Source organism: Bactrocera dorsalis, chromosome 2, assembly GCF_023373825.1.
Source record: "Bactrocera dorsalis isolate Fly_Bdor chromosome 2, ASM2337382v1, whole genome shotgun sequence".
Classification (NCBI taxonomy): domain Eukaryota; kingdom Metazoa; phylum Arthropoda; class Insecta; order Diptera; family Tephritidae; genus Bactrocera; species Bactrocera dorsalis.
The window spans coordinates 15211558-15227345 of NC_064304.1; the positions used below are offsets into that span (position 1 = coordinate 15211558).

At 39.6% G+C, this 15788-nt stretch overlaps 1 protein-coding gene across 1 annotated transcript in view; it reads right to left on the minus strand.

Annotated features, from left to right (window-relative positions):
- The window catches only part of LOC105227565 (lachesin), a 103338-nt gene that overhangs the window by 22346 nt on the left and 65204 nt on the right, over positions 1 to 15788 (minus strand). The window contains exons 7-8 of the mRNA XM_049447549.1: positions 10262 to 10654; positions 7399 to 7457 (exon numbers count right to left, since the gene is read on the minus strand). Coding sequence (XP_049303506.1) covers positions 7399 to 7457; positions 10262 to 10654 — 452 coding nt within the window. The remainder of the gene's footprint in view (positions 1 to 7398; positions 7458 to 10261; positions 10655 to 15788) is intronic.

The window sequence follows — 15788 nt, forward strand, 5'->3', positions numbered from 1 at the left end:
CACACCGTTAGACTTTTTCCTGTGAAGATACGAGGTATGACAATTAAGTAGTGAGACTAATTCCATAAAAACCGTATATTTAAAAATTATTTTCCAACTCTGTCATCCCCTTCAAAGTAGTCCCCTTGGGCAGCTATACAGCGATTCCAGCGCGTTTTCCATGTTTCGTAACTTTTCTGGAACGCTTCGACTGGGATGTCCGCGAGTACCCTCGTCACGACCTGGATGTCCGTAATCGACTCAAAATGGCTTCCTTTGACCACCGATTTTGTTTTAGGAAAGAAAAAAGTCACAGGGTGACATGTCGGGCGAATAAGGCGGCTGTTGCAACACGGCGATCTCTTTAGAGGCCAAATACTGGGACACGCTGAGGGCGGTGAGGCACGAGCGATGTCTGGGCGCATCCTGTTGACCCATTTTCTTCTTTCGAGTACTTGGCAATAGTAGACTTGATTCACAGTTTTCTCCGGTGGAACGAATTCTTTGTGGACGATTCCACGGCTATCAAAAAAGACAATAATCATCGTTTTCACTTTCGACTTGCTCATGCGAGCTTTTTTCGGACGGGGGGGCGTGGAGGCGTCATCGAAACACCTGGGCACGACTAAGAGCACTATCACCATACATTCTTACAATTTTAGCGTACGTTTCCGAAGGTGTTTCGCCCAACCTGGCGCAAAATTTTATCGCGACGCGCTGCTCTGGATTTCGTTTTTCCATTTTCGTGACGAGTACTACAAACACACGTCCACTCAATTTGAAGCAGCAGGCGAACTAAACAAGCTAGAGTAGTTGTACATATATCAATAGAAAGGGGAGGGATGACAGAAAAAGAGAAGGGGAAGAGAGAAAGGGAATTTCAAGGTCACAGGCTTACCACAAGCGCGGCAATAAAATCAGTCTCATTACTTAATTGTTAAACCTCGTATGAAAAGTCAAAAGTCTATGCGGACAATCCCGCTTCAACTCAGGCTTTGGAGCAAAACATCACACGTGTTATTTGCCAGTTACCAGTTTAAAAAAGTCGGAAAACTCGAAATTAATTAACCTTTATGTACATTGGCTCTAAGGAGTGCACCTTTGAAAGGCGTCAAAGTTTGTTTTTGAAATAATTTCAATATTAGAACAAGCAAAAATATATACTTCTGCAAATGCGCAGAATTAGATTATTGTAAACATGAAAAAAATACTTGTATTTTATTTTTCTCACACTGCCCACATTGTCTTTATGATTAAAGAGAAATTTCGAAATACCATTTACGAACTAACTGAAGAGCCCCACAACATGGTATCGAACCTGGCGAGAGTCAACCCAAGTTAAACTGCAATGGTTTGGTTTACTAGGAGGTATATCAAACGTGTCTCTATACTATTTTGGAGCCTAAAGTTTTCAACTTAGAAGAAAGATGGCAAACATTTGAGAAGAGAGTAAGGTAGCCGCACTAAAGGTGGTATTTTGACTCCACGAACGTATAATCAAGCCAATAATGCTCTATAGTGTATTCGAATAGTAGAGAAACTTATTTGCTAAGCAGCTTTATCGCACCCAATGGATGGCTTTCATCGGTACTGCGGAGTACAGCAACAATAGCACTTAATGGAATTTTACACATAACACAGGTGTACACAGCAATAGCACATACATATAACACCAATGGACGTTGCCGGCAGGTGTATTGTATCAAAGTGTATTATAAGGCCCAAGGAAGTTGGGCATATGAAGGCGTCCGAACAAGGACACGCCTAAATTCCCTCCTCCTTCAATTGCATTCCGAAAAATTTGGATCACTGCTTCGCAGAGGCCACTCACAGCGGCTCTATCTCTGCTACCATACCGACGAGCGATATGTGGATGGACCGGAGTCACTGGAGGGCACTGAGCTTTTTTATGGATGGGTCGAAGCTAGCAGAGAAAGTTGAAAGGGAACTTCAGCTTTAGGTTAGCGGATCATTGTAATGCTTTTCGGGCTCCGACAGCAGAGCGGCTTACTAACTGTGCGCTCTAGCTAGCATCTTCTACTTCATAATGAGACTCATTGTTGTGCCTCGCCTTTGCAGGTTGAAGATTACAATGCCCCAGCAGTCTCACCTTCGGCGAACCCGAAGACATAGCCGAAACGTTTCAACAAATTCATAACAGACTAAAACGATTTTTCGCTATGTAAGGCTCTTATGATATTTTATATCTAAGCTTAATTCAGTTAGAATCGAGCCCCTGTATGGATCGATCTCCTAAGCTACCCTAACATACTTTTATTCAAGTGATCGCATGTTGCGCTAATATTGTAGAATATGCCTGTTTTCGCTTACGTCAGCCGCAATCTACACGTGTTAGGAGATAATACGAGTACAACACCTAATAAAATCCTTCCCTGAACAACACATACACACACACATTACCACCACACACATATGAAAGGCAAATAATGGAATTGAATTGAAATGAAAGTCCGCACAAAGCGCCGAATAACGCTTGCAATTAGAATGAAAAGCTGAGCTTCTTTAATGCAATTAGCGATATAAATACTACGCAATGAAATGAAACGGATTGAATAATAAAGTGGGATAAAATCATTTCATCCAACGTGGCGCGGCACAATGCATTGCCAATGGCAACGCGCGGCAGACAAACGACTGCCGTTATATCAGTGTGTATGTGTATGTGTTGGCGTGTGTGTTGGAAGTTGAAAGGAGACATTATAGCATGCTGGTAGCAATATACTATGCGCTCATTGTTGTAGGGACTTTTGTATGATTTCGCACATGCAAAATGTTACGTATACGCCACGGTGCACAGAGTGGAGTTGGCAAATCTGAGAACAAACGAAAACGAAATGAACCAACTAAACTAACAAAATACCGCCAATGTGAGCGCTGCAGGCATACGAATTGTTATTGCTATTGTAAGTATATGTTTGTATGTATGTATGCGTGTGTGCGGGTCGGATGTGGCTGTTATGCGTGTTATTGGCTGTGTGCACAATGGTAAAAAGCAGCAGCGCGCATTACAATGAACGTGCCAAAAATTGTTAATTTGCTGAATTTAGTTTTACTGCACGCACACACGCACATATGGGAATACAAACATACACACATAAGCAGCGGCATTTTGGCATGCTGCAACACAGGCTTTACGTACTTATCCACTGGCTTTGCGAGCTGCTCTGCTTGAACCGCTTCTACTCATGCAATTTTGTGAGTGTGTGCGTGTGTGACAAAGTGCGGTGGCGTGAGTTAGTGAGTGCGTGCCGAAATGACAATTTCACAGATCCATAAATAGTTGCGCAATGAATGGCAGTGGCAAAGCAGCGAAATGCAACGACAACAGCAATGCAACAATGTCACCATTAACATATGGCCATGCAACATGCACGCACAAATACCCACACACACTTGTGCGAACGCATAGTTTCAGCTTATTTGTGTGCGTGTCTGTGTCATTAGTTGTGCGAATATGTTGAGACTCGGTTTGCCGGTTTGCCTGACGCAAATCGGATGAATATTTAAGTGAAATCAAAATGAATGAATGTGTAACTCAAAGCAGCTCACATGACGCAGCGCTGGCTGCAGCCTTCTTCAGCTCCCCAGTCACTCGCAGTACTTGCTCTTAATCACAAGCAGCTCGAAGCCTGTAGTGCCGTTGTGGGGCATGACATTGCTCTCGCTTGCTTTGCCACTAACATTGCTTGCCACAGCGCTTGAGCTGGGGCACAGAGCGCTGCAGTCTTCTCTGCGTTGCATTCTGTCACTTTCCAGACACATGCGCATATGTGTGTGTGTGTATGTGCCGGCTTTGTTATCTGTGCGTGCATTTGCAAGATAAATGCAATAATATTACCAGCGTTGACGGGCACGTTTGCTTGGCCTTTGTCTGTGCACTCGCAGACACAAACACACACGAGCGCACACACATACATATGTGTATGAGCATATACTCTGCAGAAATTTATTATTGCAATTTCACAGTAATATTACAATAGATGAGTAAATGCGTGCCAAGCAAAGCAACTCAGCGCATTAGTTGAACACACATGCACACATATAAATATATATGTATATATGTATATATGTATATGTGGAATATACTATGTGGTATGTGTGTATGTGTCTATGCGCTTGGCATAGTTTTGTCAGCTGCTTTGCATTCTAATATTTTAATGCATTTAAATTGGAATATTTTAAACTGATTTGCTTTGCCGAACGCCTCGAGCGACGAAAGGGCAAAAAGCGCTTTGCACAAAGGCAAAGACATTTCATTTTTGGCGTTAACATACTTGCTTAAATGTCGTATATAGATTGTAGTCATATGTATCTGTACGTATCTATGGCACTTAAATGTTTGCGATACTGTTTATTGGCGAATTTTTGTCCTATTTATTTGTCAAATAAACATATAAGCTACACATTGAGAATTGGTGAGAAAATTTAAATTTCTTAAAAATTAATTATTTCGGTTTCTAAAATAAAATGTCTACCAAAAATTTGCTTACGATACAAATCATAATAATTTAAGGATTCTTAGTTAAGTATCAAATATGTAGAAGGGGAAACGTGGCCAATATAGCTTAATTAGCAAAAGGAAAACTCAAGAATACTCTCTGCGATATCGTGCAAAGACGATTTTTGACTGGACATCAACTCGTCGAAAACAATTATCACCCTCTTTACTAAGAGAAAGTCCCTGCCAGGCTTCAGTAGCTTAACTCATGGTAGAGTTAGAATTCATTTGAGGTCAAATCTCTGCTTCTCAGTTCGGATTCCACTCGTCGGTGGAAGCAGCATGTGGAATTAAACATGATCAAAGCCATAAAAACTTTCATGGTGTGCAAGATATGCACTATCAGGTGGATGCATGGGCTTCGAAAGCAGCGCAGAACTTCAAATTTCGAAATTGCCCAACGGAAGCACTAGAAGTCGTACTAGACTGCTCCACCTAGTAAGCAATCAAATAGCTAAATACAGGAGAGGTGAAACGCCACTGGCCCTTCTGACGAGGGACAGCATTAACAAGAGTCCAAACTTCACAAAGAGGTGTAAAGTTATCGTTGGTAGTGAACTGACTGAAATAACTCCACGTTTGACTTACTGCAAAGGTGTATCACTATTAGATGGTACACTGACAGCTTGAAAACGGCTGAAGAGCTTGCTCGCTTTGCAACTGCTTACAAGATAGTAGGATCGGAACCCTATATTCCATAAAGGAGCTGCAAGGAGATGACAGTGGACAAAAAAAGTATTAGAAAAAACTCACATGAGCAAGCAAGTTTTCTAGGTTTAAAAGTGTATTCAGCCTCTCGAGAGATACTCCGGCTACTTGTGGCATTTGAGACCGGGCACTGTAGGCTCAGGAAGAACTTTTTGAGCCTTATAGCCTCTTTTGCAAACTGTCGATTTGCAGCATGGAACCTGATGTACGACATCTAGCAGGATACTGGATTTTATCAGTGTGCTGGGCCTATGTAATCCTTGGGACAGAGGCGAGCATCCAATAGACCTTGGGTTGCGTTGCAAGTCTCAATTTACTTCCAGCTACCAGTTAAGAACAATTTTTTCAATGTAAATATATAGATACAATCAAGAAATTACAGAAAATGTCTAATATGATCGTTGCAATAAAATCTTTTTAGATCACTTTTGGAATCTCATAAGGAATTTCTTAAAACGTTTCATATTTATTTTCTAGATTTGGTCAATTGCCTTGACATTTTGTGCTTTCTATGTCTCATAGCTACGTAATCGTTAAAAATGTTGCAAAAGTGCTTTTTGGAGTGCACTTTATGACGAATTTGAGTAGCATAAAGCAAGATCGCGAAGTCATCCAAAACTTCCTTCATTCAAGTCGTACATCCATCTCTGGTAATGACGATTACCTCGCAAAAGCTAGAGGAATCGAGTTTGAAAATCTCCCTGTTGGCATCTGAGAGCTAGGAAAGGGATTTTAGGTATGAAGCAAATTAATGCTAGACTCACCCAAAAGAGCTGAATCTTTTGCAAAAAGCATGTAGAGTAGAAGTCTCAACAGATATGTTTGAATAACACTACATTCGTCAAATGCGTCACTACTAGTGTGGAGACGTTGGTTTATGAGTATGTCGTCGAAATCATTTAGCAATCTTGTTTCTTTGACAATCCGGAAAAAGTTTGATATATATGTATTTACGTATTTAAGGAATTAAAGAAAATATTGGAGTTAATCAACCTTAAAAGACCTAATTATATTATATTACTTTTAGACATCCTCAAAGAAAATCTGAAAATTCTTAAAACATTATCAACACTTCTTTTCTAGATTTTATTATCAATTGACCATTATGATATCTTCCAATAACGGTTAGAGTGGGATAAATGTACCAGAGACATACAACTTTATTCTCGCCATGGTTCGAGAGAGCGTTAGATGAGCCGATGTCAAATTAGGACGACGGGCGTGGTACCGCCCACATTTAGGAAGCTACTCGATCGATTTCAGGCAAGCTCGGTAGGTAATAATATCCTGGAATTTCTACAGATCAGACCAAAACCACGCCTACTTGCCATATAATATAGTTCTGAATGCCATCGAATTCTTTTAAGGTAAGGAATATCTTCATATTAAATTAAGTATGTACTACTATTTTATTATTTTCTTTAAATAAAATTGTTTTCAGTGTACTAAAAAATTTTATTTTGTCTATATTAGTGCTCTGCATGTACTAGTTATCAGCAACTGACATTAAAATTTCTTAAAAATTAATATATAATCCCAAACGTTTATGCATGCAGGGATTTGCATATTTAATTATGTCATTTCGCATGTATATATGTGTGCATGTGTATGTGTAATTGCATTGCGAGTGTGCGGTTTCATTAGTTTAGGTTTACTTTGTCGGGCAATTGCTTTGGTAATGCTTAAATTAATGTAATTTACAAATGGCACATAAAAACAGCTTTGCACTTCAAAATAATATTTACTTGTGCACTTTAGCATGAATATAAACTTTTATATAAAGGGTGTTTTTCTGAAGTGCATAGAATTGCTGAGAGCGAAGGCTGTCAAATTTGTTGTAAGAGACAACAGCTGTTTTTGACATTTATGTTTTTTATACGAAGGAAACTTGCTACAAATTCAATTGAGCTTTGAAAATCGTGTTTATTAAGTATAGGGTGTGCGAATTGGTCAGCAAACGCATGTTTCTTCGTTAGACTTTTTTAGAATTTCCTTAAAAAGTCAAAATGTTTGTGATTTCACTCCTTTTTTGTATTAAATTTGAAATAAAATTTCTATACTCCTTAAAAACACCCTTTATACACACATACATCTATATAAAGACACTTATTTACGGCTATTGATGCTTGTGTCTGTGTAGTTGTCTAATAATGTAATATAAAATACGTTGAATGCAGCAATTTTCCACTTACCATTCGAAGATGTCGAGAAGAGGAAGCTGTGCGTCAAGTCACTCCAACCATAACGATTCCTGCAAATACAAATGTAATTAAAATGTAATTTAGCCAATGCTTAGCTATTTGTGTTACGGTTGCTTGAGTCCTAAAGTATTTCAAATGCATACCAAAAGACAAACAAACGAACAAAATGAGAATTTGCAATTAATTAGAGAATGAAAATGTCACCTCGAAAATTATTAAGCACAGATGATTATTTGTGACAAAACACATCAATTGCATCAGTGCGTCAATGCAGCATGCGGCATACGGCAAGTGGCATGTGGCCAAGAGCAAAATACCTGCACGGACCGGATGGACTAAGTATTTGCATACAATTTGTTTGAGGGTTTGCATATCATGCCTCTGTAATTAGTTTTTGATTTTATTTGAGCATTGCTGGGCGAGTAGACGCTTGCAGCGAATGCAAGTATCGAGATAACGAGAAACAAACAATTCATGAATTAAATATAAATTAGCATTGCCGAACAAATAAAGTGAAATTGGAAGTATTTCTGTGCCCTGAGGCCCTACATGTTTATTTAAGGTCTTAATTCACTTATACTTGTACAATACATAAATATACCTAATTACATATTATTATAAACGTGTATATACAATATGCATATGTATACGTAAATGTTTATTATAATTATTTGCTTTGTATTATTTTGTTGATGGATTAATACTCAGTAGGTCAGTTAAGTTTGAGGCCGAAATTCTGCAATTTTTGAGCTTAAATACCAATAGACGTGGCCTTGGTTCAACGGAATCGTGATATTAAACTATATATTATATGTAATAGAATATCATTTAATACACATTTTCAAATATTAGTGAAAAAATAATTTATGTGAAAAATCTATATACGAAAGTTTTATGAGAGTTATATAATATTCACCCAGAATTGAAAACATTTTGTTTCGATTTCAACAAAAAAAAGTCAATTTTAAAATTCTTTCTCTTAAAAATCTTCTACTGGAATGAATTTAAATTTGCCAAAGATTTGAAATTATTAACACATTAAGCTAAAGGGTAGACGGTTGAGTGGAAAATCGGTTGAATACATATCGAAGACACACTGCCAGATTTCTACCTTCCTGATCATGCAAATTAACACAGACGGTGAGCTCGGGAGCTATCAATTAGCTTCTTTTCTAGGTTCTTAGGAAAACATAAGAGTGCGACTAGCGTTATCATTGCCAAAGGCCAACTTCAGCGCAGTAAAGAAAGCTTCTTTAATGGCGTAGACACCGCTTATGCGGTTATGAACGAATAAAAAAAGCAAGGAAGGCTTTAAGCTCTTTAACTCGACTTATTCACAATTTGAGTTCCTGGTCATAGGAACGTTTTTGAAAAATTAAACCAGTTGACTAAGACATTCGACGAATTCGAGGCAGAGACAATACCGTGTCCGCTAGAAACAATCAAGAGGGATCCCACCTCAATCCCACCTGATAAACAAACGCGGGGTGCCTTGGTCCGCAAGATGCTGACTGATATTGAACTCCGAATGCAGTTGTGAGCGGGAGCTCATCAGCTTTCCAGTTGCCAGTGATTTCGCAAAGATCAGTATGTTGATGAAGTCAAATTGGTACCATTTTTAGCGAGATCTAACACTCTTTGACTAGCTTTGAGCCTACAGTTAGCGAGCCAAGCACTAAAATTGCCGTAACATTTAAAATACACACTTTTAATTCGAGAATTGGGCTGTTTGAAGTGAGCAATCATCCAGATGTGGATAGCTTTGGCTAGTAAGAAAGAAATTGTGTTCTATGAAGACAAGACACACATGTTTATAGTGACTTGCCAGGGTTTATGAGTGCTTGGTTGGAAGATATTTGAGCATCTAAATTATAGTCCAAGCCTCGCATCAATTGATTACCAGCTGCTCCTGACTATAGTGAATGATTTTGCTTTTAAAATACTTGCCTCGAAAAAAGCTTGTGACTATCTCTCTTGTGTCTCGGTTTTTTGCCAATAGCGAGTAAGAGTATGTATTTATGAGTAAGAATATATATTTGTGCATGTGAAATCAAAAATGTTACTTTGCATCTTTTTTTACTGTACTATTTACGCAACGTTTGCGCCTGTTGCACGGCACCTATCAGTTTCTATCAAATTCGGCGAGCAATCAATGAAATGCCCCACGGCAAGCCGAGCGAAATCTTGCACTAAATCAACGTGCTGCGACAGAGATTCCACCAAAGTGTAGCGCTTAGCGTGTCATGTCGCCATTGTAACGGTTATTGCTGCTGTTGTTTACGCTGTTGTTGTCACGCCGCTTGCTTCAACTACAAAATCAATGGAACAGCAGTGTGCGCCAACGTTGCAAATTGTTAATGTGGCAACGCGAAAGCTAACAAAAGCTGCTGATCAAGAGCTTGAGCATTATAAACAATCAATTTGCGCCAATAAAAGCGGTGAAGGGGAAGGAAATTCTGGCGTCGCACGTAGCCGAAGCTTATAGAGCAACAACAATGGCAGTGAAGCCGGCAAAAGTGGTACTAACAATAGGGAAACAGCTGTAAAGTGACAACAAGTCGTTGCGCGTATATTGAATATCACAAAAACAAAAGCAACAGCTAAACATTGTTGTTGTCTTATACTCAAGCAATGAAGTATTGCTTGCGATGTTTACTCAAGGAGGAGCGAATTTCAGCTGAAAAGGAGAGCTTAGAAGAGAGACAAGTAAACTGTTACACCACACCAGTGGCCATAGAGTTGTGGCACAGCAAAATACTTGCTCTGAATGCAAACCGCGGCAGCTGTTGTAAGGATTTCACAACCAAATGCTTGTCTCGGTTTGATTGCCTCATGACGCTGGCTTTGTACTTACCTTGCTTGCACGGTGGCCTCGTAGTGCTGGTCCGGATCCAGTCCGCGTATCATATAACTCATCCCTTGGGTGTAATGATGTGACAATGGCATCGCAGCGAGCACCACATCGCGCCAATCGTTACGACCCCAGTGCATCACATTGCCGTAGCTGCTGAGACCGGCGCCCAAACCGCTGCCGAGACGATGGTTGTGCTGGCTGCCAAGCAAGCCGCCGCCCATGCTGCCACCACCGACGCCACCGCCATACATCTGCAGCAGCGTCGAGGAGGATGACGAGCCAGTGTGCGTATCGATGGAGTTATCGACCTCGTGTCCTTGTGGCAACCTTCGGAAGGACAGCTTGTACTCTTCGATGGGTGTGTGCGAGTCCACGGTCCAAGAAATGTTGTATCTGCAAGAAATCGTTGAGAAAAACGATACGAGATGTTAGTGGCAAGCATAAGAAAAGAGAAATTGTAATACTGTGAATGTGTGTGTGTGTGAGTTTATGTGTATGCTAGCGCACACTAACGGTATTGTTATGCATACAAACGTGCAATCACGAATGCCGTTGATCCATTCAATGGCGTATGTATATGAGGGTATGTTCAACAATTGTTGTTGTTGTTATTGCTGTCTTTATGTGCAACATAACAATCGCATTGTCGAGCTGCTGACTCAACCAGCGGGCCGAAAGCGGGCAGCAGCAGCGGAGCGCGAAGTTAATGAAGTTCCCGCTTCTATTGGCGAAACAATAATGGCCGCCACACAACAACTACAACAAACACCACCACCGAGGCATTTGACTGCAGTATCACTATGTTGATGTCGAGCTCATGTCGAGAAAGTCATTCTTCGCAGCACCGCAGACAGCAAAGTCAAGCGCAAATTCCCGCTGGCAAATGGTCGCCAAGACGCTGAGCACAAGCCGGCACATGCCGCGAGGGAGTGCGGGGGTGGCATAGTCAATGTTTGCATTGTTAAGAAGCTGAAGTGCGAAAACATTGACGGTTGCAGGCGGCCACATGCTAGTGCATTGACTTTGTTGCAGTTGCACGCAGAAGTGCTGCGGATAACCGAGCACCACACATACAGACGCGCATCAGCTTTCAAAAGGCAACGCAGTGTACTTGCGAACTGTGTCTGTGTGTGTGTGAGAAGAGCAGCTGTGAGTTTCAGTTAAGCGCCTCAAGCAGCCGCCCACTTGTCCTTGTAGAGGTTAAATAAGCAATTCGACTTCAAGTTAGCTGAGTCGTCGTTTGCTTGTTGGCAATTTGTTGCATGCATAATCCTTTACTCTGACAATCAATGCACACAAAGTTCCCGTTAGCTGATTGACCTTAGTTTGTGATGACTTAAAAAGAAGGAAGCAGGATGTAAGAACGCCCTCTCTTCGCTCGGATACGAACATTGTTTCTGCGGAATTTAGTGAAAGTTGAGCTCCCTCTTTAATGAGTTGGTCTACATTTAACTCACTTACTACTACTAACTATGCAAAGAAATTTACAATTTCTTTCTATGATGCAGTCGAATTGTATGTCTGGTTACAGTGGAAACGCCGGTTACTTTAAAGCCGATGAGCTTGCTTGGGAGTGTACCGTTGCCTTCGTTTCCGATTTTGCTTTGCAACTTCGGCCCACTGGTGACTTCAGCGAGCGTTGGCCAATGACCTTAACCTGTGCGACAGCGCTATTCTTCTGGCCCAGAGTGAACCTTTAGAGTCTTCCGAGCTACTGGTTCTTAGCAAAACCAATCTCACCGCAATTGTTGATCTTCTGACTGGACACCATTCAATAGGTTTACACGGGGTGCGGTTAAATATTCTATCGGACGGAATCCTCTTGCCACTTTCTTCTACATTGTTCGACTTTACCGGCAGAGATTAATATTTCGGTAGACACGTCTTTGGAGAATCTTGCGAAGTAGTTGGGACTGATAAAACTGTTTTGATAAAATTATTGTAAGCTCAAAACGCTTGGTCGATCTATAAGGGTCTGTTCAAGTGAGATTCATCAATTTGATGAGCTTTACGTCCTAACCTAACCTTCTACGAACCCCTTTGTAATTGCCATATAAGGATCCTGGATTCATATTTTTGTGTCTTGAACATCTTTTCGATACTTCTTCTCTGTCATCTACCAAAGGGAGAATTAATACTTCCTCTAGAAAAAACTGAAAAATTGTTTGGTAACAAATTAGTTCATGGAAAGATATACCATCAGATCAAATTTGACCCGGACTGACCAAAAACTCGAATCTAGAATGTTGATTAGCGATTTTGCTTAGTCGTCCATACACTTTTGTAAACTTTGACGATTATATCGAAAAGGTTGAAGAACCAATACTTGAAAATCGTCGTGTTGCCTTCAGAGAGATAGCAGAGAATCTCAAAATTTATTATTGATTGACTCAACACTTGTTGGTCAAAGTTTTGGGGTATAATGGTTGTTATTGCTAGAAGCGTACGAAAAGACATTAATATTTTGCAAAACCGACATGGAATAGAGGTCGAACAGAGCTGCCTTGACGATCTGAGAACCCTGCATTCCTTAAACCCATAATTACTGGTGACGAGAAGTGGGTTTATGAACATGGCGTCGAAATTGCCCAAAAATTTAGCGAATGGCGCACGAAAAGTTAATCGCAAACGAAAAAATCAAAATTCGTAGAACTTCCTGAAGCCCATTTTTGCCGAAGCTTATAACATGTGTATGGAAAATTGGCTTAAGCATTGGCATGCATGTTGGCAAAGGAGTTTATTTTGAAGAATTAAGATTTGTATTAAAATAGGTAAATATGTTGTCTATCAGTCCCCGTCAAATTTGATCAGATGACACTGAGCGTTGTCTAAAAGATATGAAGGTAGTGGAAAACTCGCCAATAAGAACTGAACCATGATTCGATTTTTTTTTAAGGAATAAAACTGATCCGTCCCAGTCTTAATTTGGATACCTCTTGTTTAGAAGTTAAGAGTAATTTTTAGTTCTAGTTCTATATTCTCGAAACAATATTTGAAAATTGCCTTCGAAATCATGTATCTACTGTACATATACATTGCTTCAACTTAGTTGTTTGACTACAGAACTTTCGAACTTTACCTTATATCGCACAACGAAACCATAACACCCTAAAACAATACAAAGTTTCGAGTTCGAAATATATACACACATATGTATATCATATATATAGCAAATATAAATGTCTAAACCTTTGTTCCTACCTTCGACCGTCTTGAGAGAATGAAATCAATTGGATTTTATGCACATTGTCCATTGGCTTATTATCAAGTTATATTGCTGTCGCTGCATTTATTGCAACTCAAGAAATAAAACTTAATGTCACGCTGGTGTAATAACATTTTGCGAGCATTACAAAGTCTCCAACAACAAAGCAGTGGGGCTGGAGCAGACCAGCGCGATAGCCACAGCCCATAATTTGTAAGCAAAATGAAGTTAGATGCGCACACAAACGACAAAGGAGCATAAAAGCAGTGATTGTCTGCAACAAGACGGACAACTTAACGATTTGCCACACGCCAGCAAACGAAGAAAACTAAGCAAATGTGAAAGAACTCATTAAAAGCGTTCGCAAGTGCGCCGAACTGCCAGACAACAGAGTGTAGGTGTGAGTGTCGTTAATGTTACGTGGTTGCAGTGAAAATGCGGTTGCACTGCTTGTTTTTGTTGCGCACGCTTGCCACCTTGCCACAGAGAGTGACACAACGTCAGCGCTCAACCGTAAACGTCAACATTAAGTTGCACAACTTCATTTTTCTTCAGTTTCTTTCACTTTTTGTGCAGCAGACTGCTTCAGCCGCGCCGAAAGTTACTTATACGCACCGGTGGTTGGCATGCGGTTGGTTGCAATGACTGTTTATTGTTGACGGCGTTGTTGTCGTTGTCATTGTCACCATCGCTGCATCATTGCCGCTGTAATTTATACACTTTCGATGTGCTTGTGCGTGAAATGTGCGGTGAGCAATGAGTTTTGCAATGAATTTCAGGGAAGCTTCCTGCTGCGCTCAATTGCATGCACATATTAGTCTAGACAATCATGGCATAACTGGGTTTATAACTGTTTTTGTTAAGAAAATGGCTGCGAAATGTTTTTAAAAATATTGTTTAATACTTTTCACCTGATTCCTTATATTATTTTAAGATTGGAGAACTCTTCTGGGGAAATCAAACGAATATATTAAAACTGTTTCAAAAAGCGGTAGATTGGTGACACATTGAGAAAGATAGCATTGCGAAAGTAATTTTTGACCTCTATCACCGACAGCTGCTGACTGCAGCCGGCTTAAGGATATTTAAAGAAGGTCGGTATTGCGCGAGCTAACCGGCAGATACATATACACATGGGTTAATAATAAGACAACATACGACATCCTTTAGTATGAGTACCCACAATAATAAAAAATTACCAACGTTTACTTTTGAGCTTAAATTTCAGGTGCTCACAGCTCAAAATAAATTGAATTAAAAAATGTAAATAAAACTATATTCTAAAAGATGTCTTAAGAAACTATTTACTTGAAGTTACGATTTTGACAGTGGCACGAACTAAATTATTTATTTTCAATAGCCATAACCAAATTGTCAGAATTTCGATTTGCATGCAAAAAGTTTGCCGTATTGTGAGAATGCTCTTATCTGAAAAACTATCGTCATTTGCCTGCAGAAATATATCTGTGTATATGTGTAAGTTGCATATGACCTTTGCCATTACTTTAGTGTGCTAACATCAATGCCGCTATTGCAACATTTTACTGTCTGCCAATTTTATTTTATTTTATTATTTAACTTTTATTTTTTTTGCCCGACAATTGTTAATAATCATTTTTATTGCTACTTGCTTAATGCTTCAGAACTTTTTGATTGGCACACTTTTTATGTTTGCACGAGTGAATGTGGCAACTTGTAATTGCCTGCTACGGAAGCATTGAAGAGTTCATGGTAAATAGTATAGTGTAGAGAAATAAATAAAAGCAGCCGAACAGCAAGTGAACAAAAATTTCAGCCGGAAAGCGACGAGTTCATATCACTACGATTTTTACGCGATTAACTTAGAATGAAGTATAGGTTAAAAGTTGTGTGGAAAATATTAATTTAAATCTATATATGCATATATATTAAGGAGTGATTTTACGAAGAAGTGCCTAAGAGCCTATTTTCATAGTACGAAGCCAAAATATATTTGTTTTTTTGTACCCAGTAATAACACCAACAACAACTACAGCCTCGAAATCCAAGTTAGAATAACGTTTGCCAACTGTTGCTTTTTCGGCCTGAATAGGAAATTGGGAAATAAAGCCCTCTCTCGATGGAGAAAGACTAAATTCTATAAGTTTCTCATTATTCCCGTTCTGCTATATGGTGCAGAGGTATGGACGATAACAATATCTGATGAGTATAAGTAATGAAATAAGTTATCAATATATTTTAAATCCAAGAACCAACAGTAATTATATTTGCGGTCAAAACAGTGATTTTGTCTAGTTTAAAGCAACTTTTTATTCAAAAACCTCCACCAAGTAGCTCCAACCT